This window comes from Scomber japonicus, chromosome 15, assembly GCF_027409825.1.
Source record: "Scomber japonicus isolate fScoJap1 chromosome 15, fScoJap1.pri, whole genome shotgun sequence".
NCBI classification, from domain to species: domain Eukaryota; kingdom Metazoa; phylum Chordata; class Actinopteri; order Scombriformes; family Scombridae; genus Scomber; species Scomber japonicus.
This window is the reverse complement of record NC_070592.1, coordinates 13859505-13887062: the sequence shown is the minus strand read 5'-3', so window position 1 is coordinate 13887062 and position 27558 is coordinate 13859505. Positions and strand designations below refer to the sequence as shown.

Here is a 27558-nt window from a genome sequence, read left to right as displayed (position 1 = left end):
GTGCTGCTATGCATCCTCACTCTCTGGATTAACTGCTGCGTTCACTGACACCTGGTAATCTGCAGTTTCAGAGATAAAGGACCAACCCACCAATGTTTATCAACAGGGTTGGGAAGGTTACTTTGGAAATGTAATAGGTTACAGATGACTAGTTACCCTATTTAAAATGTAATAAGTAACGTAATTATTTCAATTACTTAATCAAAGTGACGTCACTCATTTGATTACTTTTCTAATTTTATAACTAATGTTTTCAGCTGTTAGGGTAAGTGTACCCATTAAACCCACTGAAATTCAGGTGTTTTTCATGGATACTGACATGATGTATAAGGGAGATCATTTTTTATAAAGCAAGATTTTGCTCTCATTTGAAAAGGTATTAATTAGTTCATGTAGATTTTGGAATATGAAATAGAGATATTTTATGAAAAAAGTTTAAAAAAAAATGGCAAGGGCTTAATTGGTACTATGATACCATTCAAACCCAAATGTGTCCCAAATAAGGTCCATGTCATGATTTATTTACAAAATGTAAAAAATATTGGTTTCAAAGAATTAAAATAAGCAATATATGTATTCAGTTACATGTCAAATATGTTATATTAGAAAATACACTCCTGAGCAAAATCTTAAAGGTTTGGCTTCAGATGTAACCCCCTTTGTAATCATCAACATTTTTATAAGCAATAATTTATTTACACATTTGTTTCTCAGTAACTGTAACAGATCACAGTTACATTTTTTTGTAATTAAATTACATAACACGTTAACATGTAACTAGTTCCCTCGCAACACTGCACAACATCTATATACAAGTGAAACTATTTCTGTGAACTGTAAACAGGGTACAAATAATGCAGAGGTGAGGAGCTCACAGTTTGCTGAGATAAATATTAAATAGTTCAAAAAAGTGGAAATGTTACTTTATGTGGTCAGATGTAATGTTCAGTACAACCTGTTCAAATATACAATAATGAATTAATTAATCTCTGTGAGCAATATTACAGTGTTATTTTCACAGTGTTTCTTTATTATGACATGCCAAAGTCATTTATGCACAAAGTCCTATAATCCAAAACTGTTTCTCTTATGGGAAGCATTAAAAGTAACAATGACCTTGATATTACACTGATATGATTTTATGTTTATTTTTTTTACCTTATTACAGATACTCAATATAGTTATTGTAGCTGTATCTTTAATTGCATTCAGTTGTTTACCTTTTTAACTCATTGTTTTTGTATCTATAACGTTCAGAGTCAGAGAAATGTTGATGCTTGACATGTCAATTTTGAGGCCATATAGTGGTGGTAGTGTTGTGTTGGCTTGAGTTACACAATATTGTGAGATTCTTTTAGTTTGTGCACCACTATTTACATACATGATGCTGGGAGATTATTATATACACTCACTGACATATGATAAAGATGTAATGCTATGAAAAGATAACATAACAAACTGGATATTACAGGTTTCTGGTTTCTGCTGGATGCTTGTTTGTAATGATAGTATGTTAATCTCTAATTTTTGAATCTGGGAATTTGTCATTTGCAAAGTCTTTTAGAATTTATTTGTCACTACAATTTTGTTTAGTCCATGTACTATTGAAATAGTCAAATGGAACAAAGCTTAGGTTGCGCTAGCCAAGAAGAAGGTAAAAATGCTGTATTTATCAAGCTTTAATACAACCCTAAATGTCACATTTCAGTAACTCAAGCATAAAAAAATGCAGTTTTTCCCCTGACATTAAGTATAGAGTTTGTACAGTTCTGTGCAAACTGGTGTCATAATTTCCATGTTTTCTGCAGAACTTGAATGCACCACTGGAAAGTCAGAGAAATATCAAGCCAAGAAATCTGAGCCTCCTCTGTTCTCTGGCACCAACAAAGCACAACTGCACTGTGAGCTTACAGCTCCAGCTCTGGAGCATGGAGCATGTGATTAAAACTTGGAAGCAGAGTAATTCAGTTTTACTCGATAAGGGGGCGAACCAAATGACGTTACGTCTTTCACAGACAGCCAAACAGATATCCTAATGCCAGTTTTTAAGATACTGGGTTTAACTTTGAGTTACTGGACCACCAAGTTTGTGCAGAACAAAGAGTCAAAGAGGAAATGGGACCTCCTCTTGTGCTTCCTAGAGGGTTTTTTATGACTTTCTGGGCCTTGTATAATTTTTCATTCTTTCTGTGGTCTGAGAAGAGGCCAAGGAGGTTCAGAGGAGCAACCAAGGAGCATCTCTTATAAACCTGAATCTGCATTAGAGTAAATATTCACACCATTTTAAAACAATTTAGCACAGACTGAGAGACTGTGCGAATCTCACTAAAACCAAGAAATAATGTGTGAAGTCTGACGTCAAGATGCAGCCTGTTGACACACATCAGAAGAGGAAACACAACAGTCATATATCACAGCTGTAATGAGTGTTTGGCTCACTGGAGGGCGTACTCTCATTACATCAGTTAATAACTTCAACAATGCAGCTTACTGGCTGATGTTCAGTTCCTGAGATATTTGGACGTTGATGTTGTGAAGTTGTTTTCTAATGCCCAGTTTGTTTAAGCTCCTGTGTGTGAGTTGCTGCGGACTGAGCTCCTCTGACCCAAATACTGAGGGTTCTTTTTCAAGGTTTTTCAAGTTTTTGTGCTTCCCTTTTTACAATTAAAGTCTCAATTAAAGTCAAGCATAACTACCTACATCTCTTAGCTTTATGTTTCCTCATTTTGCCCCAGCTAAAATGTTCTTACCACTCATGTCTGCCACACATTTGTATAGTACTCAGGTCTGTGTTATCCTTGCATGCCTCGCATACCACAGCAAAGATGATCCCATGTCTTGAACCCGTTTTTTTTTTCATTTTTAGAGGATGAGACATAAACAATCTAAGCCATTTCCACCAGGGGAGACCAAGCCAGTGGTGAGCGGCCGCTGGACAGCGAGAACAATCTCTGCTTAAAAACATGGTCCACATTCCCACATCTGGTTTTAATCAAAGCCTTATAGTCGAAATCTGACTTTTAAAAAACTCTTCCAGGCTTTTCTCACTAGAGGCTCATAGGACTGTCATCCAGGCGCATGTTGTTCATGTCCACTGCTCACATACTGTATCTTCTGTGTCAAATTGTTTATTAGTGACCTGGGTGGAGTGCGGTTGACAATTAATTACTTTACAACAACCATAAAGATAGAGAGTTAGAAACAAGACCTTGCTGGATGTAAACCAAAGGTAGAAGGTTTACATTAGGGTGGCCAAAAGAAACATTTCAAGAGAGCATATTACTTAAAAAAACTTGGTTCTCCTCACAATTTATTGCTTTCTTGCCAGTAATTTCCTGTGTCAAACGTTGTCTATTAGGGTACAACTCAGAGGGAAGAAAATGTGTATTTACTTTTGTATATCTACTCACTTAACACCTGTTTAGACTGGCATAAATCTTTACATTGAAACTTCACAATATCCATCATAATCTTAGCAAACACTTTTTTTTAGAATATAATCAGTTATTTTAATGCATTAATGCTGTTATATCGTGTCATGATGATCATTGATAGGTTGCCATAGATTAATTTAACAGTAAATCTAGGTTAACACCAATTACATTTATTTATTTATTCAGTGTTTATTTTTATGAAGAGTAGTAGCACAGATTGATGACACTTACATCATAATTTACAGCCTAAATTGCTGTAGCTAGTGATTTACAGGTGGACCTTTGTACAAATACAAAACATAATACATGTCACAAAGTACATCTATCAATGAACTCATCAGTGCAATAAAAATAGCATAAAAACAGACTGATACCTTTCAAAAAAAAGGGGGGGGGATAACTAAAAAGGTACCTACTTAACGCTGGATTCTAATAATTCTAATAAACTTTATTTATAGGCCATTTTCTTAACAAAACTACAAACTTCTTAACAACATGAAGTCAAAACAGACAACCACAATAATGTAATTAAATGATACAAACTCAAACAAGACATCCTGTGACTAATCTTATCTGTTATCATGTCTCTCGAAGCTGATGTGGCAATATCAAGTGCTCAACCAAACGTGGCCTCAGTGACAAAAAGCAGATGTGATGATTAAGTGTTTTATTTAATCAATATGATAAGATGCACACACTCATGCATACAGTCAGCAGAGGGACTATTGGACTTTGGTTCAGTTTGTCCAGGTGGCAAACTGAACAGCAAGGGTCAACACTTTAACATCCAATGATGCTTTGCCATTTTATCTTGTCCAATCAGAGTCACATCCCAGCAGGGCTGCAGCACCATGCTGGACTATAAGAGGTATGACAGTACTGCAGGAAGGCACCATCCGGTCCAAATTCTTCTGCCATACAGGTGAGTTTCACTCCGTTGGTCTTCTCTTCTTGCTGACTTTTAATGCACTTCTTTGAACCTTGCTTTTTACTTATACTGAAACTTTACTGTGAGTCTGTAAAAGTGCATTCCTGATGTTTGAAATCAATCAACCTGTGACCTGTAATCTTTATTCAATGTCCACTTATACATTTTTTCAGGGCTTTCTAGTGCATCTTGTAGGAATGTCAGGAATTTTTCCCATTTAAAAGTAAAATGTATGTTAGTCTTTAGATGGGTGAAGGCAGCACATTGCACTAGAAAATGACTCTTACACTGTACAGTTAAATCCCATGTGTATTTTAAGAGAGCACTGAATAATCAAGTAATAGTGCAGATAACACTTCAAAACAACCTAATATATTGATATTTGTATGATTTGCTCTTAAAAAATAGGAAACATTTAAACAGATTTTTCTTGCTGTAATTATTCCTCCTGTTAATATTGGCAGTTAGAAGATCCCTTCATAATGCACTTACAATGTAAATGATGGAGGCCAAAATCCACAGTGCAAAAATGGTTTTAATAGTTTATCTAAAGCTAATGTAACGCTTCAGTCGTCCAAATGAGTCAAATCAAGTTAATATCTTTTAATGTTATAATCTTTTTAGTGTGGAAGTTACTATATACTTCCACAGCAGCTCCACAGGGGAACACCAAGAGGGAATTTGATGCTAAGAAGCCTGTAAATGTGGCAGATATCCATGTGAAATTGTGAAAAATTGTGAACCTATTCTTTAAAGGTGTTGAGTTTTAGGAATCATGTTATCTATTATCTAAGTTTTGAATCTTATGAATTCACAAAAAGTCTGGCAAAAATCTTGAGATGTTGAAGTTAATTCAGAGCAGTATAATAATATTCAGTACTGTATAAATTAACACAAAACTAAAAGAAGTGATTCTGACTCTTCTAAATTCACAAAAGATGTTTATAACCATCATGTTGTGTGACAAACAATATTTATCTTACTACTTCTTGGCAAAAAGCCTGGCTGTGATTCATAATAAGTGTGACTTTTGATCAGTGAGTCATCAGATTGAGCAACAGGAGTCCCTCCTACGTCCAACATGTGAAAAACAAACCTCACCAAGTGTCGTCATAGCTCCACTCACAGCATGCCATTAAATGCTTTCAGTCAATAGTGCAAAAGAATGAAAAGAAACATACAACATATTAATATCAGGTTATCATCCTGGACAATATAGAGGAATTAAACATTGCTTCTTTTTTTTTTTATAGGTCCTCGCCCAGTTAGCAGCCATGAAATTCACCCTCATCGCAACCCTCGTCGTGCTCGCCCTGGCTCAGGGTACAGTATAACTTTCATACCATTTCTCTTTAAGTTCTCCATATTTAAGTATTTAGTCTACATACTTATTGACTTTTTTTTTTTTTTTTTTTTTTGGAAACCCACAGGTAGCTTTGCACAAGACATGGCCGATCTTGAAAGACTTGGTCAGTACTTCGAGGAGATGAAGACTAAGATGACCATGGAGCTGACTGAAATGATCCGCACCCAGGATCTGGCACAGCAGGCTCAGTAAGTATTGATTCCTCTCACCCACTCAGAGGTTTTAGTCACAGGTCTGCATAGAAAGACCTCTGCAAATACTACACAGCATTATCAATCAATGCTTTTGAAAATGGACTCAAGTACTGTGGTTGTGCACACATTTGAGGTACTTGTACTAGAGTATTTAAAAACTAGTATAACATAATAGTTATGAAAGGTTTATAAAATATGATACACTTTATCACCCAGCAGTATAAAGTGATAATAATCATATATGACATTGTAACATTTATTTTCTGTATTATCCCTATTTTTGTTATTTAAATTAACATTTTGCAAATAGCTCCTTCCCATAAGTTCCATTTTCATTTAGCTATCTGTTATGGAGCATAATTATATTACAGTTGGGCTATTTTTACTCCACTCAGAAATATGTTTTACTCCATGTCAGTTCAGTTTAATGTGTGAACTTCACTGTGCAGAATGAATGTTTTTTTTTTCACATTGATCTGCCAGTTTATCACCTTAAATTTCACTCAGATGTGAACCAAGGAGGAGGATTTGATAAATCACTACTAGTTTGGAGCCAATTGTGGGTCCAGTGTATGCAAATTAGGAATGAAACATATTCACAAATCATCATTAATGAGTGGAGTATAAAACATGTCTGGAGGGAGTCTGAAGTAAATTATCAGCATACTTCCTCCACCAGTGAGTAAATATAAATGTGGGAAGGAAATATTTAAATTTATCTTCTCATTTAGAGGTTTTTCTGTGGTTTCTGGACTCACTTTGACTGTCAGTGATTCCAAACATAATAAAAAACAAAATTCAGTCGCCTCGGACACATTCTAATAATAAAAGAGAATTCACAATAACATGTATTTGTACGAGGTGGCTCATCACGATCCTCTACCCAACAGGACCTTCATGGAGGACAAGAAAACCCAGCTGGAGCCCCTGGCCGCTCAGATCCAGGAGCAGCTGAAGTCCGTCTCTACCACCGTCGAGGAGCAGATCAAACCCCTGGCAGCCAGCGTGCAGGCCCAGATCGCCCCCATGGTTGAGGACTTCCAGAAGCAGATGGAGGCCATCCTCGTTCGTCTGACCGAGCAGACCAAGGCCATCGGCAACTAAAGCGCTCGTCCTTCCACAACGATGCAAACGTGCCACCAAACAGCATCTTTCTCCTCCCATCAAGGAGATAATGGACTTGTATCTGAAGGCTGGCCTGAAGCTGCGGACAGAAGCCTAAGATGTGTTTCAGTGCTTGTTAACAAAGATATTTATTATCTCAGCGCCAAAGCACAATTAAAAACTTGAAACACAACTTCACAGTGTCAATCTCATTTTTTTTGTGCGTCACTTCACCATTTTGGGTTCTGAACATATTTAGTGTTATACCTAATGTCTCTGTGTCTGATGAGGAGTGAGTTTGGTCTTAAATCATTGTGTTTTCTTCCTATTTTCACTGGAGCAAAGGTTTTACAAAGGAAATTATAATTTCTTACCACAATCACATTGGTATGAGAGTGATAGGAATAGACATATCTTTGATAATCAGTCATCTCTCCAGCAGCTGACAACAGACGCATCATTATTTTATAAGTTTTATTCAAGCAAGCAAAGGTTGAGGGAAATTTCACAATAGCAGGCTGTCCCTGTACTTCTACAGCCCAAACATTCAAACATTAAAAGGGATAAAATGGCAGAAAGGAATGCTTTCAATCATATTTTTGTCACAGAATTCTCCTCTAAAACCCCTCATAAATTGATCATTTTTTATTTTGACTTTTTCCTCTTTTTTTGTGGGTTTTTCTCTTTTAACTCAGCAAACCAGGCCCGGAGTTTCTGTTCATTAAAGGCCTGGCTGGAGACTTGTTTCCATTGTTTTGTTTTGTGTTTTTTTAATATATTATTTGACTTCTTTTTACTTTGTTTTGTGTATTTTCACTTTTTCACTGTTAAATTTTTTTCTCCATCGGCGAAGCCAGTCACAAGGTTCCCCCTTCCTGTGAAAACACAACAAAATTATGATCAGTCATCTTTTTTCACAATTTAAAAGCAATATAAAATTCACATTCCACCACCAACCAAAACCAGAACTTCTGCTTTGAAAGACTGCACCAGTTGAGTGTTGAGTTCAATGTAAGAAGAGTCATCATGAAGATCTGTAATGTAAGCTCAACGCTGTCCTCTACTTGTTAAAGCAGCTCTAAAGAACTTGTCATACCTTGGGTTCAGACACTTGGGACACCAGCTGAGTTTGTCACAGTCTTCTGGGCGGCCTCCTTGGCCTGGTGTGCCTGAAGCACAGCCACTGCCTCATCCACCTGCAAAGAAAACAGTTTAATGTTAGTCACACTACGACATCATGGTAGGATCTCAAAAGTCCTCCGCTTCCTACTCTCCAGAGACAACTAAGGGACTTTGTCACGTACTGACCTTCGAGCGGAGAGATTCAGGAGACTCCAGCATGTGCAGCAGCTCTGAGTTGTCAATCTCCAGCAGCATGCCAGTGATCTTCCCTGCCAGGCTTGGGTGCATGTTCTGGATCAGTGGAAACAGGCGCTCACCTGGCAGATGTACAGAAACAGATGTTTTAAGAGAAGACATTATTAACACTCCAAGGGTCAAATGCTAAAACTAAATTTGCGGTTTAAATCCAGCATTAAAAACACTGAGGTCTACACTGTATAGTCAAGGTGGGGTATGGTTGTATTATCATTCCCACCAGAAAAAGTCTCAGGTAGAAATAGTATTGTAATGCAGAGCTGCTGCTGAACCTTACCGAGCATCTGCTTCTGTTCCTGTGGTGGAGCGGCGGCCAGCATGGAGGCAGTCAGCGGCTCCTGTCCCTGAACATGAACAGCAGGCTGAGGGAAAAGAAACAATGAAAGAAAAGTCACTGTCAGACCTTTTTTCAGATGAGGTCAGCATGTTTCAGCTGACAGAGATGTGTACAGTAATCTGTACCTGCTGCATGTTGACCTGTGGCTGGGTGTTCATGTGCTGCTGGGGATTGCGAACTCCTGCAGCGTACTTGTACTGAGGGACTCCTCGTACTGGAGCGGCTGCTGCAGCAGCTGCGGAGGCTGGTCGGGGACCCATAGTCTGAGCAGCTGCAGGAGGAGACAACATTAGGACAGAAACATTAAGACACAAGGAAAAGATGCACAGTTTGTACTTTCTGTGCAGTTAAGACTTAATGGAGTATAGATGACTAACCGACACGCTGGGTGGACATCATACGGGGCACCTGGGAGGCGGGCCGCATGGTACTGAAGGTCTGAGGGCGTGGAGCTGAGGGACGCATGGCACCGGGCATGTTCTGGAAGTCTATTTACACACAAACACACACATTTTGTCCACTGTGTCTTAAAGTGCTTTTAAAAATAAAAACGGAATTAAAGTAAATATTTGATAGGGGCGAGATACTCACGCTGGGGTCGGACACCTCCTGTGGTCCAGCGTGGGCTCGGGCGGAGCTGAGCCATCTGGCCAGCAGCTGGGTAGTAAGCAGCTCTGTTCTGGGCCTGAGGTATGGCGGCCATGAAGTAGCCAGAGGGCGGTGCCGGCTGGTAGGGATTGATGACAGGGTTCGGTACAGCACGCACACTGGCCATACGCTGCATGTACTGGTTGGTCAGGTGGGCTTGGCGCTCCTCCTTCCGCTGGGCCAGGGCCACATACAAAGGCTTGGTGGCAACAATGCGTCCGTTCATTTCCGTCACCGCTTTGGTGGCCTCCTCTGGGGACGAGAAGCAAACGAATCCAAAGCCTTTGCTGCGCCCCCCTTCCATCATCACCTGAGAGAGAGGGGGCCAAATTAATTAAAAAATACTTCAAGTAGCACAGTACAGACTATATATTCAGCTAGAACGTGTACCAGTAAATGAAAGCAGCCATATGTTACAGCTGAGGTTACCTTGGCACTGGTTATGGTGCCGAATGGCGAGAACTCCTTTCTCAGGCGTTCATCGTCAATTCCATCATCGAGGTTCTTCACGTACAAATTGACACCCTGAAAATAAATATAAAGACAAAAGTAGTGTTAACTTTTGGGTTATCATTTGAAAACACCACATTATGTTCATTTAATGGTTTTGTCTGTAGTACATATTTATCCCCAGAGCCTATGGTGAAGAAACGTGGGGCCCATGAACTACAGAGTCACTGTTGCAGCCATTTTGGCCGGTGCAACCTACTGAGGAGGGAGCACCGAATTTGACAAAGCTGCATTCTTTAGACAGACTCGTTAGACTGAAGGCGATCAGGAACTATATGACGAAGTATGTCAAACTACAATGTTTCATTAAAAGACACTGCAGCCTAAAAACAGCTCATGATCTCTAAACTATTAATGTTAGTTGTGGTATTTTGCTGTTAGACTGTGGTGAGCGTTTGTGAATTTGTGCTAAATCGGACCTGGTAGCGAGTCATGCGGTCCTGCTTCATTTGCTCAAATTTGCGCTTGAGTTCTGTCTGTCGCTCCACCTTCTTCTGGGCACGGCCGACGTAGATCAGCTTACCGTTCATCTCCTTCCCGTTCATCTCATCCACTGCCTGTACAAAAAAAAAAACAACAAAAAACCAACAACGTGAGCTTAACATGAGGTAGGAAATGGGGGAAACTTCCTCATGGTCACTGGTTAGTTCTTCCTGTTTCATTCTTCACCTTCTGGGCGTCCTCGTGCCTCTCAAAGCTGACAAAACCAAAGCCTCGAGACTTTCCGCTGTCATCTGTCATGACACGGATACTCATGGCATTTCCTAGGCAACAGAGAGATATAACCTTGAGCGAATATATTTTGCAGCATATATTTTACTGCAGAGGATCAAACACTATATAAGCATGCACAGACACAGACTAGACAGAGTGTGACATCATTTAAAATGAAATGTTGAAATGTGGACACCCTGACTGACCGTATTTACTGAAAAGTTCACGCAGCTTCTCGTCGTCCATTTCGTCACCAAAGTTTTTAATATAGACGTTTGTGAACTCCTTGGCTCGGGCACCCAGCTCAGCCTCGCGCTCTTTGCGAGATTTGAAGCGACCCACGAATCTGCATCAAAATGGAAATTAATCAAAATGTTACGATTACACCACAGCTACAAATTAAAAGAGAAACTAAAAGAATCACTTTTGCTCATCACAACTTTGATGCAGATTATCTGAACAAAGAGAATCAGTTTTTTATTTTTTTATTTTCACACATTAGTATGCACTTCAACAAACCATTTAAAACATTCACTTACACTTTTCGGTCATTGAGCAGCATGCCATTCATTTTCTCAATGGCTCGCTCAGCTGCCTCCTGAGTCTCAAAATGCACAAAGCCGTAGCCTTTAGAGCCATTCTCGTCACAAACCACCTTAGAGAAAAGAAAACACATGCTGCACTTAAGCCACACACACACACACACATGCAGGCGCTGTACAGAAACCTGAACTGTGTATTTAATCTTATATTATTATATTTGTCTGTCCTCTGACTATTTTTACCCCTGAATATAATTTATTTCAGTATTGTTTTGTGATGTAGTTTAATGTTGATATTCCTAATTTAATAACAAATTAATATTTGGTTATTTCACCTGTAATGTCTGCAGCTACAAACACAATCTATGATTCCATTTCATCTTAGTGTCATTATTAGTTGGGGGACGGGTCTCACACCTTACTACAAACAACCGGAAGTAATTTATGAGGCACACAGATGCAAATTATGCCTACACTCACGATGCAATGCTCCACCTCATCAGTAGTCCCTTTTTTACACAGCCTGTTCAAGGCAGGAATGTTGTGTTATTCTGTCTCGCCGTTTTGTATAAAAGGAGCGAACACGGAGTTGGGGGGGTGCACTGTTGTTAAGCCATTAAGCCGGCGGCGGATGTAGTCATATTGCCGGATCAATGTCTGTGTAAAAAGGACAGCCAGCGTGGTGGGACTTGACACACTAGATGCTGACGCTGTTGTGTTAAACGTCACACCTCCGCTTCGGCAAAAATCACACACTAGGCTGTTTTTTTTTGGTTCAGTGTAAAAAAGCAAAACCAGCACAATGACGAGTTTTCTTTACCGCAATATAACAGAATATGTGTAAATAGGGCTACTGATGGCTCAGGTGAGATAAAACCAGGTGAAGACGACCACACTTCTTTTACCTTGCATGACAAGATGTTGCCAAAAGCAGAGAAGGTGTCGTACAGGGCCTTGTTGTCGATGGACTTGTCGAGGTTCTTGATGAAGATGTTTCCCACGCCGCTCTTTCTCAGTGAGGGATCCCGCTGTGACCACATGATGCGCACAGGCCGCCCCTTGATCACATCGAAGTTCATGGTGTCCAGAGCACGCTCGGCTGGGTGGAGAAACACAAGGAGCAGGGGTTAGGGATATTTATTTAAATTTAAGTACTGTTTGGTGGGTTAGACATCTATTCTGTTTGTGTGTGTGTGTGGGGGGGGGGGGTAAGGGAAGGGAGGGGACTGTTAATATGACAGCAGAATTAAAGGCGGGGTCATTAGTCTTAAGGGAGTTTCTAGTATTAGAAAGCTGGTGGGAACATGAACTGGATCTTCAGGTTTCTCCTGAGGTGATTTGTAATGGAAAAGAATGACGCCGCCTTGCTGGTTAAGCATATTTACATCTTTTAAGTCTTGCAGGTGTCAGTTTTCTTTCAGCTCTTTGCTCCTGGGCAGCTTGACAGTAGGTGATGCTGAATCATCTACTTCCCCTAGTCCTAAATTTCAAAAGAGGACCTCATAGTCAAAAGTACCAATTTAGACTGACAAATTTAACACTTAACATAGATAGAGATTTTGTCATCTAGTTTAGACCATGGAAGCTACCCATTTAATAGCTCTGGTAATATTAGGCATTAATTTATGGTATTAAAGTCGATTTCTCAATCACTATGATGAAGTACCTTTATCCAAGTTTTTTCCACTATATTCATTAGTTGTATTTCATAAACTCTTTCGAAGTTGAGTTTTTGGAAATGTTACCATATCATGTTATATACCAATACTATCCCTACTAACAGTTATATTAAGATGCCACTGGTGGAAAAGCTTCACCAGATTATATCTCAGTGAAAACACTGACACACACACCCAAAGCAAAATGCAGACCTGTGCTCTTATCACTGGAATGCAGACCATTTGTTTGCAGAGGGAATATTGATATATGGTTTGGAGACTTGACACATAAAGAAAAAAAATCAATAATTGACAAGTTATATCCTAACAGATGGGGTACATAAATTGATATCCATGTCACCAAAAAAACAGGAGTGGTTAACACTCTGCAGGGGGAGAGGTATTTAATCTTAAACTTTTGTGGAAATGCATAGCTAAGCAGGACAGTTGGGGTGTTGTCTGGACAGAGCAGAGATAAAGATGCACTGAGGATTGCTATCCACTGCTACATAACCGGGGTGGGCAGGGCAGGGCTGGGTTGGGCTGAGTGGTGCTTTCTCACTGCTAACGCTAAGTTACGCCACTGCTGGGAGGTTCAAACGGGGAGACCCTGCTGACAATATGTCGGCCGCAGTCACGTGTAGTGGAAAAAAGGCTAACTCACACTTGTTGTCAGCGACATTTAATATTTTTTACCATTTTAAGTCTTTATTTTCATAAAGTTACCTACCGTCCGCTGGCTGTTGGAAGTTGACATAGGCGTAACCAAGGGAACGCCGGGTGATCATGTCCCTACAGACCCGGATCGACAAGATAGCTCCGGCAGGGCTGAATTTCTCGTACAGCATGGCCTCGGTCACATCTTGATGCAGATCTCCGACGTACAGGGAGGCCATGGGGTAACTGGGAGCAGTGGGGTTCATTTTTTTTCGTCAGCTGTGGATAGACTTTCTCAACGAATAAAAAAAAAAGAAAAGTTTTCTACTGCTCTACTAACGCTGGGTTCTCTAACGGCCGCTGGCGTCACGTCAGCTCGGGGCAGAACGCTGATGGTAAACGTTAGCAACCGTTGGGCTTGTCAGTTACAATGATTTCGCCTATAATTTAGAATTTTTTAAAGATGACTACACTAAAAATGACACAATGTCGATGTTCTTATGTGATTAAAACTGTCATTCAAACGTGACACGCAAGGATAAAAGCAAAAAATCTAACACGTTACTTTGGCCTCTCTCTTCTTCACACCGGTAAAACACGTCGACCGAAAAAATGTGTCGTTGGAATTTTTTAACGTTAGGCAGCCCGTTCTTGTACGTTACCCGTCCGGTCCTCGTATGTCTACTCCAGCTTCACCGACTTGTTACAAAAAAGGAAAAAAATAAAATAAATGATTTTTTGGTTTTTTATGTTTTGAATTTTTTTTGTATTTTTATTTTTTTATAGAATGTGTGCCGAGCGAGCTCAGGAGCACACACGCACTCACACAGCACTAACAGCCGGGGTTGAGGGGGAGGAAACATTGGGAGGCTGTGGTATATATACTAGTGGGCACGTCACCGAAATGAGCCAATCAGCTTCCAGGATAGTTGAAAAAACGTCAACAAAGGGGCGTTAACCACCACTGGTACCCATGATGATGAAATCCTATAAAAACGTATTGCTAAAGCCTAAAAATGACTTTACTGTACTGACAACAATGCTAAATTGTTCAGGAAGGACTTAACTTCCTCACATGTGTCCCAGTGGTTAGGATCCACATGCATGAGCCAATAATCACACACCCATCCCAACTACTTATATAGCCTACAGTGTTGGGACTGTCATGGGTTAGTCATTCCTTGACATTTACTGTAACACGTGTGACATTTCTCATTTAATAAGAGTAGGGCCATTCAGCATCACATACAAAAGACTACACACATTGAATTTTCCCCCATATTTTTTCCTAAGTGTAGTGCTTAGCCTTTATGCTGATTAACTCTGAAGGGCCTCATCAGCTGTTATCATAGATAGAATGAAAGACAGAGCCTTTCAATGGCCACTGATCAAAGCTGAAGTACCATTGAAATCAGCAAATGATTGCAGAGCGACCCCTTTGACATAAAACTGCAGTGTAATGTGATGGGACTCACTATTGCTCACAAGTATTAGGCCAACAGTGTGCGCATGATCTGCATGGTTGAGGAATAGATTAGGATTTGACATCTATGCAATAATTCAATGGAGAGACTTTGTGCTTTGTCATTGCTCATATGAGTTAAATTTGTTTTATAATTAGATTTGGTTTCAACAGCCAAGGGTAGGACAAATAATTTGTACGTTTATGTAGAGACGGTTATCTGTGAAGCACCAGATAATCTGTAATGGGTTTACTAATGCACACCATAGGTTAAATTAGATGTAATGATTTTTTTCCCCCTCACTGTATAAATTCAGCATGGCCTTTCCTAGCCATTACCATCTGCAGAGGGCAGTGTTGTCAGTGAAATCCATGGTTCCCAATTGAAACTATGCAATGCTGACACTTTTTAATTCAACAGAACCAAGACTTATAATGATATAATAATTGATGTGAAGTCATGACATTTTATCCTTCTTGGTCTTTCAGCAGTTTAGTTAAAGCATATTAAGCATCTCTGCAACTACTGGAAGTCAATCTCACCCCAGGATTGTACTTTTAAGATATGAGTTTGATTCAGAACAGGTTTGAAGTCATGAGGATGTAGAGGGAACTTATGCCTCAGTAACAATACACCAACATAAACAACCTGTACTTTAATTTCTGTTATAAATCAAAGTTTGGGTCCCATGTACCAATCTAGATTTGAGAGATTAAACCAATTGTAGATTTAAACGAGTCATTGTTGGGGTCCATGATGGCTGACAACAGTGTACCCCTTTCCCGCTTCGTATGCGTTTAACATTGTCAAGGTGTCATTGCATATGTGCAGAGAATAAACACACACAGTAAGCACAGCACACTTGATTTTAATGTTTTAATTCCACTTACATGAAAGCACATAACCAAATAACGTACTCAGAGTGTAACTTGCAAATTCCGAATCCTGCATCCAATCTTTTTTTTTTTCTTCCCCTCTTTAAAACCAAGATACTGTAATTATATGAAACTGGCACTACTTTGTGTCTACTAAATGGTCGTAACGCAGCTCTCTACCAAGTTACTTTTATAAATCAATTTATATTTTAGCATTGTTTTAGTTAATCTTTTCACAATGTACTTTCAAGGAAGGTAAATGTTACTGTAAACCACCTGGTTCAAGCTAAATCCTAAGCAAAAACTGCCAGTTTCGAAGCACGCCTAACCCTCACACCATACTACTGAGAACCACATACATTCCAGGAGTCAAAAATCAAGATTCAAAGGGAATAAAATACACAAAAGAAAATACAAAAACACCTGAATAGAAAAAGAGTAGAAAGCCACATAAAAGCACATGGCAAAAGTATCCTCTGCACTGCTGAAAAGATAAAATATCAAAAGTTACAGTATTGAGCCGTTTTGTCAAGTTGTTCACTTTATCTTAGGCTGTCTATACCTTGTCATATGGTATGGAAAATTGCAGGAAATTATAGTCTACACACATTTCACAAAGAGTGAAAAGATGCCAGTAAAATGGAATGTGATGCTCTCAACAAAACTATCCAACCAAAAAGTTTGACTAGTTTTCGCAAGTGGCCAGAAAACCTTTCCTACACCCGAATGCACATAGAACCCACTGAGCCGTGACACATGTACCATCCATAAAAACACTACCTGCTACACTGGACACACCGACACGGCAGGATGGATACAAGCAATATGGTTATAGATCTTTACCAAGGTAAAATTCTGCCATCTATATGATCACCATTGTTGTCAGATGGAGCCTAAAATTTCGTGAGACAGCCTCAGATTCAGACTGCTGTGACCTTTTTTTTTTTTTATTTTACTTTTTATGGTTTACATGCTTCAAAGGTGTTTTGTGGACTCAAGTGTCACAAAGGTTGTAAATGTTCAAGTAAAAACATACAAATCATCAAAATACAGTTAGAGGTTTTCTGTTTAGTTTTTTTTTTCCTGCAACCACTGCAGTTTGCTACAGTGAACAAGGTTCAAGAGCATGGGGGCTTAAAGAGCATTTCATCAAGACTAAACGATGGACAAAAAACAAACAAACCAAAAAAAAAAAAAAAAAAAAAAAAAAAATCCACTGGTTCACACAATGAGTAATGTTCAATAATAAAAATAAAAAAAACAGATCTATTCCATTCTTTTCTCTGTGGAGGTGCTCATACAATTAACACACACACTTCAATGTATCTGCACACACATACTGTACTTTACACATTGTGAGTGGAGTGTAAACATACATATCTGTGCATGTATGTGCACACACAACCACACACACAACTTAGGCTGGTGAGAGGTAAAAAATGTGTGTTTTTGTTTTGTTCTGTTTTTTTTTCTCTCTGAAGTTTCAGTTCTTCTCGGCTGCCTGCTCCGTCTCCTCTCCCTCGCCCTCGCCCTCACCCTGGGCTTCTGACATCCACAGCTGCGATAAAGCACAGGATACCAGTATTAATGCACACTCAGAAGCACCAAGGGGAAAAAGACACCCATGTCAGAATAGGCAACATTCATTTATATTTTAAAAGGGAAACTCCATCAATGTTACACATCAAAGTCCGTTTGCAGGTCTTGGGGAGTGCTACTGCATGTGTGTAAAAAGCTGTAGAAAGCTTTTTGTGGTTCAGATAAAATGCCTCACTCCTCATTTCTGCTTGAGGCTAGCAGCTCAAAGCTACGCCAGCCGCTACGAGCATAAATCTGACCAAAGTATTGGCAAGTGAGTAGAAAAGGAACAAGAATGTACAGCAAAAGAAAGTGATCTCTGTGGTTGTGCTGCAATGATTAATTTTTTTTTTTTTTTTAAAGAAAGAATCCATCGTGAATCCAGTACTTTTTTTAAAGTGATGACTTTCTAACAGTGAGACATCAGTGGCATTACATAAATATTCCCTATGACTTAGACTTAACAGGACCTTTACTGAAAGAGTCATAAACTTTTTTTATTTGGCACCTGGTGCACAAGAGGGAGCAGTGGCAACACTAGAGAACAGCAGTTAGTTGAGGAGCAATGATGGTCAAGGAGAAAAGAAGTGCTCTTAGGATGCTTGATCACCCCTCTTCTCATAGATTTAAATACATAATGATTTTGTCTCAATTTTATCATTTGACATGATTTGATAGCAAATTCTGTTCCTGGTTTTATAATGTTTGACAATGAACAAACAAAAGCTGTTAAATTGGGAACCTAGATTAATTTGTATTTGTTTTACAAGCTTTTGAGGATATTTATCTCTTCATCCATGTAGCTGACATGGTTGAAAGTATAGAGAGGAAATGCTGGTCTCATTACTATTGCAGTTGTAAGATTTTGGGGGTTCTTTTAACTTCTTCTGCCTCACTACGGGGGATAAAATGATTTTCACAGACTGATCTAACATGATAAGCATCACTTCAACAATGTAAAATTGGCTCATTCACATCTACTGATTTAATTATTTTTTTTGTGAAGATATAATTCCTTGTCATAAGGAAAATAAGGCAGGTTTTTCGTTTCTATTTGTGCTATTTAATCCTTTGCTGCTGCTACATTTATGACAATCATTAATTTCAGATGTGTGCCATGATGGATGTTTTACAGAAATGTTACAGGTCCGACCTAGTAAGATGGCCTTATTAGGCATAACATACTTTCTACAATGAGGTGCGTTTCTGAAAGGGGCTTCAGTTAAGTCACACACGTACTGTGAATCTCAAAGAGACCGGAAATGAAGCAGAGCAAAACAAGTGAGAGTATAAGACAGAAGCTGACATGCAGGAAGACAAAGATAAAACACTCACTGTCAGATTGTCACGGAGCAGCTGCATGATCAAGGTGCTGTCTTTGTAGGAGTCACTGTTGAGGGAGTCCAGCATGGCAATGGCTTCGTCAAAGGCCTGGAGGAGGTAAAGACAGCCATAATTACTTTTAAAAAGTGACTGAAATCATCAACATGAAATAGATTCAAATAAATACTGTTTTAAAACAACATCAAGCAGATTTGGGTAAGTATGTAGTAACGTGCTTAATGTGCAGTACGTCATAAAAAAACTGAACAAACAGCTCCAAATTCATTTAACAGACCACCACAATCGAGTTAACCTCATATTCTACTACTATTCAGGGGAAAAAAAGGAACATAAAAAACGGACGAAAGCCAAATAAGAATGAAGCAAAGCCAGTGAGAAATTGATGTTAAGATAAGAAAAGAGGAAGTGAGTCAATGTAAAGAGAAGCCCAAATATGAGAAGAGGAAGTGTTCTTACCGTCTTGGCCAGCTGACAGGCCTTCTCAGGTGAGTTGACGATCTCGTAGTAGAAGACGGAGAAGTTAAGAGCGAGGCCGAGGCGGATGGGATGAGTAGGCTGCATTTCGTTGTAGCTGATTTCCAAGGCCTTCTGGTAGGCTTCTTGTGAGTTGTTGATGATGGCTTAGGACAGAACAAGCAGAAAGAAGACGTTTAAATGGAAGCAATAAGATTTCATGAGGTTTGTTCACAGCTTTGGGCAGGACAACAATCACAGCCATCCATGCCAAGATTTACACATATTAAAAGTTTTTAAAAAACAGAAATTTAACAGACTGCATACAGATCAACTCCTACAAACAAGAGTTAGTTTAAAGCAGTCTGAACAAGCTGTATACCAAGACTCTTTTTAGGTTTGGACCAGGATGTTACAAAACATCATAAAAACCTTTGAAGCAAGTTATTCCAGCAACATGACCCACAAACAGCAAACAATAAAACTGCAATAATAGGGACAAAAACAGGATTCAATTGAAAAATTATCCACAAAACCAAAATTTCTTCAGATGTGATTTAAAAAAAAATGTTCCTTTTTGTCTATTAAGAGCCAAACATCAGACTTACTAAACTAAAGGCTCACAAGCATAGGCAAAAAAAAAAAAAAAGTTAAAAAGGAGGTTATTATGAATTTCCCATGGGAATAAAACTTGTGCTCTAAAATCTTTGAGATTTTCACGGCAGATCTGCTGAAAGTCACAACCAGCGATTAAAGAGAAAAAGAGAAAAAAAACCATCATCCAGATAGTTTGGGTTGCCACAGCCACCGAAGAAACTCTAAAAAATGCCTCCAGGCAACCAGTAGCAGCCAACACCCTGGTGCTGCTCCTGTTGCCATGACAACGTGGCAGCAGCCCTAGCCTGCATTTAGGCTGACAGTAGTAGGTCAAGGACGTCAGTATTCTGGCCACAAACAAAAACCTGAAGCGATTATGGTCTCCTCACCCTAAAGAGGATTTTAAGGACCATTCATCTCATCCTCCAGTAGATGTGCGATAGGCCATCGCCATAGAAACATGAACATGAAGCAGCTGTTCTCACAGCACAGCAGCCATGTGTTTTTTGGCGGTGAAAGGCGACTTTCACATGTGTTTCAAGTGTTCTGCGCTCTGCTCATGAACCCTGGGTATAATAACCCCCTTGTCTGTTCTGATTTGCTCGAGTGATTGCACGAGAGATGGATGGAGAGGTTATTATCGATGTACGATGGGAGGGGGGGGGGGGTCACAACTTCATAGGAGACAAAAGAGGTCTGTTTTACTCACCCTCTTTGTCCTCTCCAGTGGCCACCTCAGCCAGGTAGCGGAAGTAGTCTCCCTTCATCTTCAGGTAGAAGACTTTACTGTCAGCAGGTGTAGCGTTGGGAATCAGATGTTTGTCGAGCAGGTCCTGCAGGTGAGAGCGTGCAACACATGGATTGAAATGTGTGGAACTCGACCACGCCAATAATTACACCTCTGAATTACATAACACTGACAACAGTCTGCTGAGTGTGCAACCTAAGCCCTGCAATATAAAAGCTAACATACTTTAAGAACAACGCCTTCCTCAATGTCATTGACGGAGTGACAGTGTGATTTCAGAGAGCATCAGATTTTTAAAATTCAGACAAAATATATCATAAATTAGTTTCCCCCTTCATATTCATCATGCACAAATTGATATGAAACAATCAGCAGAGGAGATGGCCTCTTGTTAATAAATTGATAAAACTGATTGGGAGTGAATGAGCCCAACAGATTAACTTAGATAGCGGAGCAAAAAGACAAAAAATACAAAAGTAATTGTAATTTAAGTGCACCAGTTTGCTTCTTTCTGGCTGGCAGTGAATGTGTGAATACAGGATGTATCCAAGTTATCCTCTAATGTTTATCTGCAGAATATTCAAACATCTGTTGGTTCAGGAAGGCTTCATTTGCATAACGGATAGCTCCTCTACATGGCATGACGACTGCAGACCTGAGGCTTTAGTCTCAGACATGTTAATATCAGTTATTACAATGGCACAGATGATGGATTTTCTCAGTTACTTGAATTAACTGTGACGTTTGCAAAGCTAGACAACATTTGAATTGTACTCTTAAACTTATTCTTCCTTCATTTTTAAAGATGTCCAACACACCACATACTACAGTCCTCTTGATTTGCTGGGTGGGTGTCGACTGTCACATCACCCCCCTCAATTCTCTAACCCGTTCACGTTGGACACACAACCAACTAATAGGTGACAAAGCCATGATCCCTCACTGACCATTGTGTGTTGATTTGAGTACTGATGACACACATTTATATGAAGTTTAAAAAAATGTCTATCTTCCTGGTTAATTTCTGCACATGCGCATTAGGGTTTCTCTCGCTGGCCCTGCCTGCTTAGACCAGCTTGTCCCATAGACTTTACACTGGTATGACATCATGTACATCCAAAATAGCTTTTATATGTTCTCCATAGTTTTACAAACATAAAACCTTAATAGTTTAAAAATTCATAACACAAGGTATTGACTGACCTTGTCTAGAGTTTGAGAAGTCCTTTCAACAGATTTAAAGACGTCTCCTTTATGATGGCTGTCTATAGGAAAAATTATTTTTGGGCCACATTGGATTTTTTTGTTGCTGCAGTATTGCGGTTTGCCACCGGGGCAAACAGCCAGCAGGGCTGACTGCCCAGTGGCCACAACATATCCAGCTCTCTTAATACATCCATGTCTCTGCCAGGCCAGAGGCACTGCAGTCAGGGACTGAACTGAAGTCGCCGCAGTGCTCTGTACTTTTCTTCTTTGCCACATGGCACTGAGAGAAAAAAATTCAGCATGCAAAGGCATTTGGAAGTGGTTTCAGATGAGAATCACTTCTTGGTTCTGCTATATAACTCAGTATAGCTATGTCATGATAGTTTGCTGTGTGGATTTCCACATAAAAACATTTATAAAATTATAAAAGATTATAAAATCATTGCCAATTATTCTTATTTTTAAATCAACTAATCATTTTAGTTCTACTATTACACCACTCATTTGTTTTTTCACCCATCTATCTCGATTCAAGCATTTACTTCCTTCCTTCCACCAGCCCCCCCCTCTCCAACGTCTCTGCTCCTTACCAGCACTTCCTTGCAGATGTCATTCAGCTCCTTCTCGATCTTCTCTCTATACTCCTTGGCCAGTGTGGTCTTCCCACTGTCGTCAGATTTCTGCTCCATGCTGGAGACCACCCTCCAGGAGGACCTCCGAGCCCCCACCACGTTCTTATAAGCTACAGAAAGCAGATTGCGCTCCTCATTGCTGAGCTCCGAGCCCTCCTCTGTGACAGCCTTCATGGCTGCGGCCATGTCATCATAGCGCTCGGCCTGCTCAGCCAGTTTGGCTTTCTGTACCTGCTCCTCCTTGTCTGCCATGGCTCCTGTGTGGGCTGCGGAAGGAAGGAAGGAAGGAAGGACAGAAGAGAGGGAGTCGGGAAGGACAAAACAAAGGGGACAGGAGACGGATTAGGAAGACAGAGGAAAGAGAAAGAGATAGAGAAAGGGAGAGGGAGGGAGAGAGAGAGCCAGAGAGTTGGGGGAGGGCAGGAACAAGGAGAGAGGAGCAACATGATGGGGAAGGGGGGAGGGATATGATTATTTCACTTGGACGAAAGAGAACTACAATGCATGTAAACGCCCTGTCCTTCCTGCGTAACCTGAAATCTCTGAAGCAGTTTCTTGTGTGTAGGTTTGACTCTCGAGCACTCTCCATTATATTCTGACATCAATTTGATGATACAAAAAATAGCAATCAGTGAGTCCACAGGGAGTTAATGGACAGAAAGTCCAAGTCACATAAAACATTTGGTACACTGGTCAGTTTCATAATTCTTTGCTGTAATCCAAGCAGCATTTCGGTCTCTCGCAAAGTTTGGGAACATTTCTGAATTGTATGCCTGCCGTCGGTGTGTACGCACCAGTCTCTTTGAAGTGTTTTTTGATTTCAACCAAATTGGCTCATCTTAACTCTGGCACAGACATGAAATACCAATGACTTAAGTTACTTGAAATCTAAGTCATTAGATACACAACGAGAGAAAGTGGTTGTTTGTGCAGACAAGTTTTAATTCACAAATAATTTTGTATGTGGAAATATAAAACGGCATCATAATGGAAACAGCATGATGAATTAAACAGCACAGTGTGGTTGTATAAGACTGATTGTAAAGGCTGCTTTAGGGCCACAATATTAAAATAGGAACTTACATTATGGATGCAATTAATTATCATTTTAATTATTCATCAATATGCTAATTATATTCAATTGTTTTGTTAAAGTGCAGTGAAATAATGAATATCCAAGGTGACTTATTTAAGACTTTTCATTTGTCCAACCAAAACCCAAAGATATTCATTTCTCATGTGTCATATTAGCTATAAAATGTCAGATAATCAATCAAAAGAAAACAAATCACAATTTCCCAGAGTCCAAAGTGACATCTTGTCATTTCTTGTTATTCATGACCAACAATCCAGTTCAGTTAATCATCATATGTGACACAGAAAAGCAGGAAACTCATTTGGAACCAGTGAATGTCTGACATTAGAGCATGAAAACTGATTAATTAATTATTAGAATAGTTTCTAAAATATTCTCCTGTTTAAATCAATGTATTATTTCAGCTCTACTTTAATTATCACATAAAATGAAAGAAAAGCAGCTTGATAAAAAAAAGTGACTACTTGATTATTCAACTATAATAATCATGACAGCTGTATGTTACAAAAATAACTGACTTGATACAAAACCAATTATGAATTTAAGACTAGGGCTGCAACCAATTATTATTTTGAGTATCAATTAACTGTCGATTATTTTCTTGATACAATACATTAGTTGTTTGGTCCATAAAATATCTGAAAATTATGAAAAATTGATTACTATTGTTTCCCAAAGCCCAAGGTGACATCGTCAAATGTCTTGTTTTGTCCACAAATATATCTAGTTTACTGTCATTAAAGACTATATTCACATTTGAAGAATTGTGATTTTTCTTTTCTTAGCCAGTGGCTCCAAACAATCAATCGAATATCAGAATAGTTGACAACTAATCGATTAAATTTACTAATCGCTGCAGCTCCGTTAAGACAAACGTATACATGTAGACTGATACAAGCATGATAAATCAGTAGATTATTGTTATTATTCTGATCAGACGCCTGCAGGCTTCATTTTTACAATTGTCTTGCTTTATTCAAGGATGGCTGCACGATTATTGTAATGCATGAACAATAATGTCATAAAATTCATTTGCAGATCGTGGCTTACCGGCTGTCTTGTTCAAACGAAGAAACACCAAATCTAAGATACCAGCATTTACCAAAAAAAGGAGGAAAAAGAAAAAAAATCAAACGATCAATGAGTCAGATCTGCAGACACCTGCACCCTTCAGAGGAATGTCGGCCACCCAGTTTCACGTCACACACCTGCCCGCACACAGACAAGGACATAAAACCGCCCAAAAATAGCCTTCCTGGACAATTTGGCTTAAAAGCTTTTAAATATTTAGAGTGAAAATGCTTTCATAACGCTGGATAAGGAGCGATAAGAGCTGCTAATAGAGTCACCGGCTCAGTAAAGCTGCAATGAAAAGAGACTAGCTTAGTACAGTCCACAGTGAACGCCCTTTTTCGTTTCCCGGAAAGCAGACCAGAGCTGTCGGTTTTTGCGAGCATTAAGCATTAATTTTACGTTGTTCCATTTACAAAGGCTTACTCGGTACATCCAAAATCTGCCCTCCAAACGGAGCGAGCGAAAGAAACGGATGGCTGAACGCTAAAGAGCAGCAGCGCTTCCCCATTCAACGAGCGCCGAACAATGACTGAGCAGCGGAGCATCACTGGTTTCAACTGCACGCCCCCCCCCCCAACCACCTCACCAAAAGGAAGCGGCGATTTGCGCTGGATTAAAAGCGTCCTCGAAGCACACCGAGCAATTTAACGAATCACCGTCGAAAATAACACCGAGTATCAGTGGTTAAATAAAGGAGAACTGACCTGTGAGCGTCGTAAAACGATGTTGTTCCTGATTCCCGGCAGCACAGCTGATGATCTCTCCCGCTCATCCACGGGGTTTCCCTCCAATCAAAGACACAGCAGCAGGGTCGCACCGGGACGGGTGACGTCACGATCGGGTTGCTAGGGTAACAAAATCGAAAGGCAATTTTTTTTCTTCTTTTACCGCCACTTAATGCAACTTTTAAAGATATTTCCCTGTTTTATAAAACAGAGTATTTTAACAAGCAACTTAAACATTTTATCTATTTTTCTCTCTAAACGAAGTAAATAGTGCACACAAAACACACTATTTCTTCAATGTTCATTTTCTGAGCGCTTCAAACTGTTAAAATGTGCAAAGTTTTACTCTTATATGAAAGTAAAACAATACTTATCGCCCGCAAAGACTCACGGGAGATGTCGTTTTTGTATTCAATCTTCAGTATGACAAGGGGTTCGTATACCACTTGATCTCGAAAATAGATACTAATTCTTTGGCCAGGAAATCCCATCACATGTTTTATCTTTTTTTTTTTTAATGAGGTAATCTAGGAAAACGTAAATTAACCTGGAAGTAGGGCATGACTAATCATTTTCTTTCCCTTCCCCTACTATGCAATTAATTAGCCATGTTACTTGTACAGAAGGTAAACTATGTTTTACCTCCTTGTAGTACAATTAGTTACTACATAACTGTGTTTAAATCTAAACTGTGTTTAAATCTACTAGCAATATTCAGTTTATCTACATAATGAAGAGATACATGAATTAATAATCCCAATTAATGAATTTGTCTGTAATAATTCAGTTTTTACCTCGTAATATGTGTCATTACCTTAAAAACAGACTTACCATGTCATGCCATTTAAATGCAGTGATTCAAATTCTGTCAATTTATATGCCCTTGTAGGTAGCCTATAACAGCAATACAGCTGGAGAGATCAATGGCCCAACAGTATCGTTACAGACCGACATACAATAAATGTATTGTACTAAACATTACTGATGTTCAGTGTGTGAAGTGGTGGAAGAGTATGCAGATCATTTCCTTTATAAAAAAGTAGCAATGCCACAATGTAAAATACTCCAATATCATATCCAACTTAAGTAAAAGTACAAGCATTATCCACTATATTTACTTTAAGTGTTAAAAGTAGTAGTTTTGTAGAAAATCAGGAGCAGTGACTGAAATATTACACACTAAATAAAGTACATTAGTAATACTGAGCATGTATAAGCAGCATTTAACGGTTGTATCTGCTTGACGTGGAGCTAGTTTGAACTACTTTATATACTTTTATATAGTTTAATGCTGTTAACTCCCACATAGGCCCCCTCTAAATGGTCTAAAGTTGTCAAATTAATGTAATGGAGTAAAAAGTACAATATTTCCCTCTGAAATGCAGTGACCCACTGTTAGGCCTTTCAGTGACTGTGTGGTCATAAATCTAATAAGGTAACTCCTTTCTGTAATTCTGACCAAACTTACTTTTAAACTGTCTTCCTTGTCCAAGCAAAGAGCTGATACTGAGCTGCTTAATCAGGCATTATCTCCAAAATGTATCTGCTTAGGTTGCATTACATTGGCTGGCCTCACTGGTTTGATGAGCCCTTCAGTTGTCCAGTCACTCCCCCTGTTTATTGAGTTTCACTAGTCCTACAAATAAACACTATCTGGCAAACCCGCCGGTATCAGACACCATGCATTCTCTGATATATTGCTAATTTAAACCTTTGAATCCAACCCTGACAAAGAGAGGACATTCCGTTGCGTAAACAGGTCTTACAGCATGTTGTGTCTGCTTTATATTTAGGCTACAATGGTTGATACCACTGCCCTGATAGGCAGTATCACCTGAAAGTCACAGCCCAGTCTTATGGATAGCCATTCATTATCATAAACCTTTCCACACTGTTGGGCCATCCCTGTGTCATGAGCTCAATCCAACAGCATACCAATTATTGAGAGATGACTCACTTACACTGAGCTTCAAGATGAAGCAATTTTCCCTTTTTTTCCTCATATAAAGCAGGTCAAAGAACATGATTTATGTGCTCAAATGTTTCTGGTGCATAGGCCCTGAAGGCTCCACCAATTGTCTACCTTCAAATACACCATCAAGAAATAAAATTACAAGATTGAAAGACATGACTGGAATAATCAGCTATTAACATGTTGGAGAAAATGTGCTCAGTTATCAGGTTTTCAACAGGTTGTGCCTTAGTGCCAGTGACTTTTGGGTGTGGTTTTAAGTTGTTCTGAGGTCAGCCAGCAGATGGCAACGGATTTCTGTGCTGACCATAGACTGAAAAAAATAT

At 39.3% G+C, this 27558-nt stretch overlaps 3 protein-coding genes and 1 non-coding gene across 5 annotated transcripts; 1 reads left to right on the top strand and 3 right to left on the bottom strand.

Annotated features, from left to right (window-relative positions):
* Positions 1–4271: 4271 nt before the first annotated feature.
* Positions 4272–7219, top strand: LOC128374670 (type-4 ice-structuring protein LS-12-like). Its single transcript, XM_053334916.1, has 4 exons — positions 4272–4356; positions 5616–5685; positions 5793–5916; positions 6813–7219. Exons 2-4 carry the CDS (start codon positions 5637–5639, stop codon positions 7024–7026), a joined length of 387 nt encoding a protein of 128 aa, XP_053190891.1. The 5' UTR covers positions 4272–4356; positions 5616–5636; the 3' UTR covers positions 7027–7219.
* Positions 7220–7486: 267 nt separating this feature from the next.
* On the bottom strand, positions 7487–14317 carry LOC128374667 (polyadenylate-binding protein 1A-like). 2 transcript variants are annotated; one of them, XM_053334913.1, is made up of 15 exons: positions 13810–14317; positions 13543–13715; positions 12060–12253; positions 11152–11267; positions 10819–10958; positions 10568–10662; positions 10318–10455; positions 9818–9913; positions 9332–9698; positions 9118–9228; positions 8866–9011; positions 8681–8765; positions 8335–8465; positions 8123–8222; positions 7487–7901 (listed from the first exon to the last, which is right to left on the bottom strand). In XM_053334913.1, exons 2-14 carry the CDS (start codon positions 13706–13708, stop codon positions 8130–8132), a joined length of 1878 nt encoding a protein of 625 aa, XP_053190888.1. In that variant the 5' UTR covers positions 13709–13715; positions 13810–14317; the 3' UTR covers positions 7487–7901; positions 8123–8129. The 2 variants fall into 2 exon arrangements, with proteins under 2 accessions (XP_053190888.1, XP_053190887.1); XM_053334912.1 differs by having other exon boundaries at positions 13543–14317.
* On the bottom strand, positions 9994–10130 carry LOC128374774 (small nucleolar RNA SNORA5). Its single transcript, XR_008323031.1, has one exon. It is a non-coding gene; the product is annotated as a small nucleolar RNA SNORA5 (small nucleolar RNA).
* Positions 14318–15907: 1590 nt separating the features above from the next.
* LOC128374669 (14-3-3 protein beta/alpha-like) lies at positions 15908–25333 on the bottom strand. The gene is made up of 6 exons (XM_053334915.1): positions 25240–25333; positions 22324–22631; positions 20489–20612; positions 19186–19349; positions 18721–18816; positions 15908–17365 (listed from the first exon to the last, which is right to left on the bottom strand). The coding sequence occupies exons 2-6, from the start codon at positions 22615–22617 to the stop codon at positions 17291–17293; spliced, it is 753 nt and encodes a 250-aa protein (XP_053190890.1). The 5' UTR covers positions 22618–22631; positions 25240–25333; the 3' UTR covers positions 15908–17290.
* Positions 25334–27558: the final 2225 nt, after the last annotated feature.

Coding starts and splice junctions, on each gene's coding strand:
- LOC128374670 (XM_053334916.1), top strand. CDS start 5,637: ATGAAATTCACCCTCATCGCAACCCTCGTCGTGCTCGCCCTGGCTCAG. Junction 5,686..5,792: donor CGTGCTCGCCCTGGCTCAGG/GTACAGTATAAC, acceptor GGAAACCCACAG/GTAGCTTTGCACAAGACATG. Junction 5,917..6,812: donor GATCTGGCACAGCAGGCTCA/GTAAGTATTGAT, acceptor TCTACCCAACAG/GACCTTCATGGAGGACAAGA.
- LOC128374667 (XM_053334912.1), bottom strand. CDS start 13,735: ATGAACCCCACTGCTCCCAGTTACCCCATGGCCTCCCTGTACGTCGGA. Junction 11,268..12,059: donor GCAACATCTTGTCATGCAAG/GTAAAAGAAGTG, acceptor CTTTTCTCTAAG/GTGGTTTGTGACGAGAATGG. Junction 9,914..10,317: donor ACCGCATGACTCGCTACCAG/GTCCGATTTAGC, acceptor ATTTATTTTCAG/GGTGTCAATTTGTACGTGAA.
- LOC128374669 (XM_053334915.1), bottom strand. CDS start 22,617: ATGGCAGACAAGGAGGAGCAGGTACAGAAAGCCAAACTGGCTGAGCAG. Junction 20,613..22,323: donor ACATCTGCAAGGAAGTGCTG/GTAAGGAGCAGA, acceptor TCTCACCTGCAG/GACCTGCTCGACAAACATCT. Junction 19,350..20,488: donor CACTGGAGAGGACAAAGAGG/GTGAGTAAAACA, acceptor TTCTGTCCTAAG/CCATCATCAACAACTCACAA.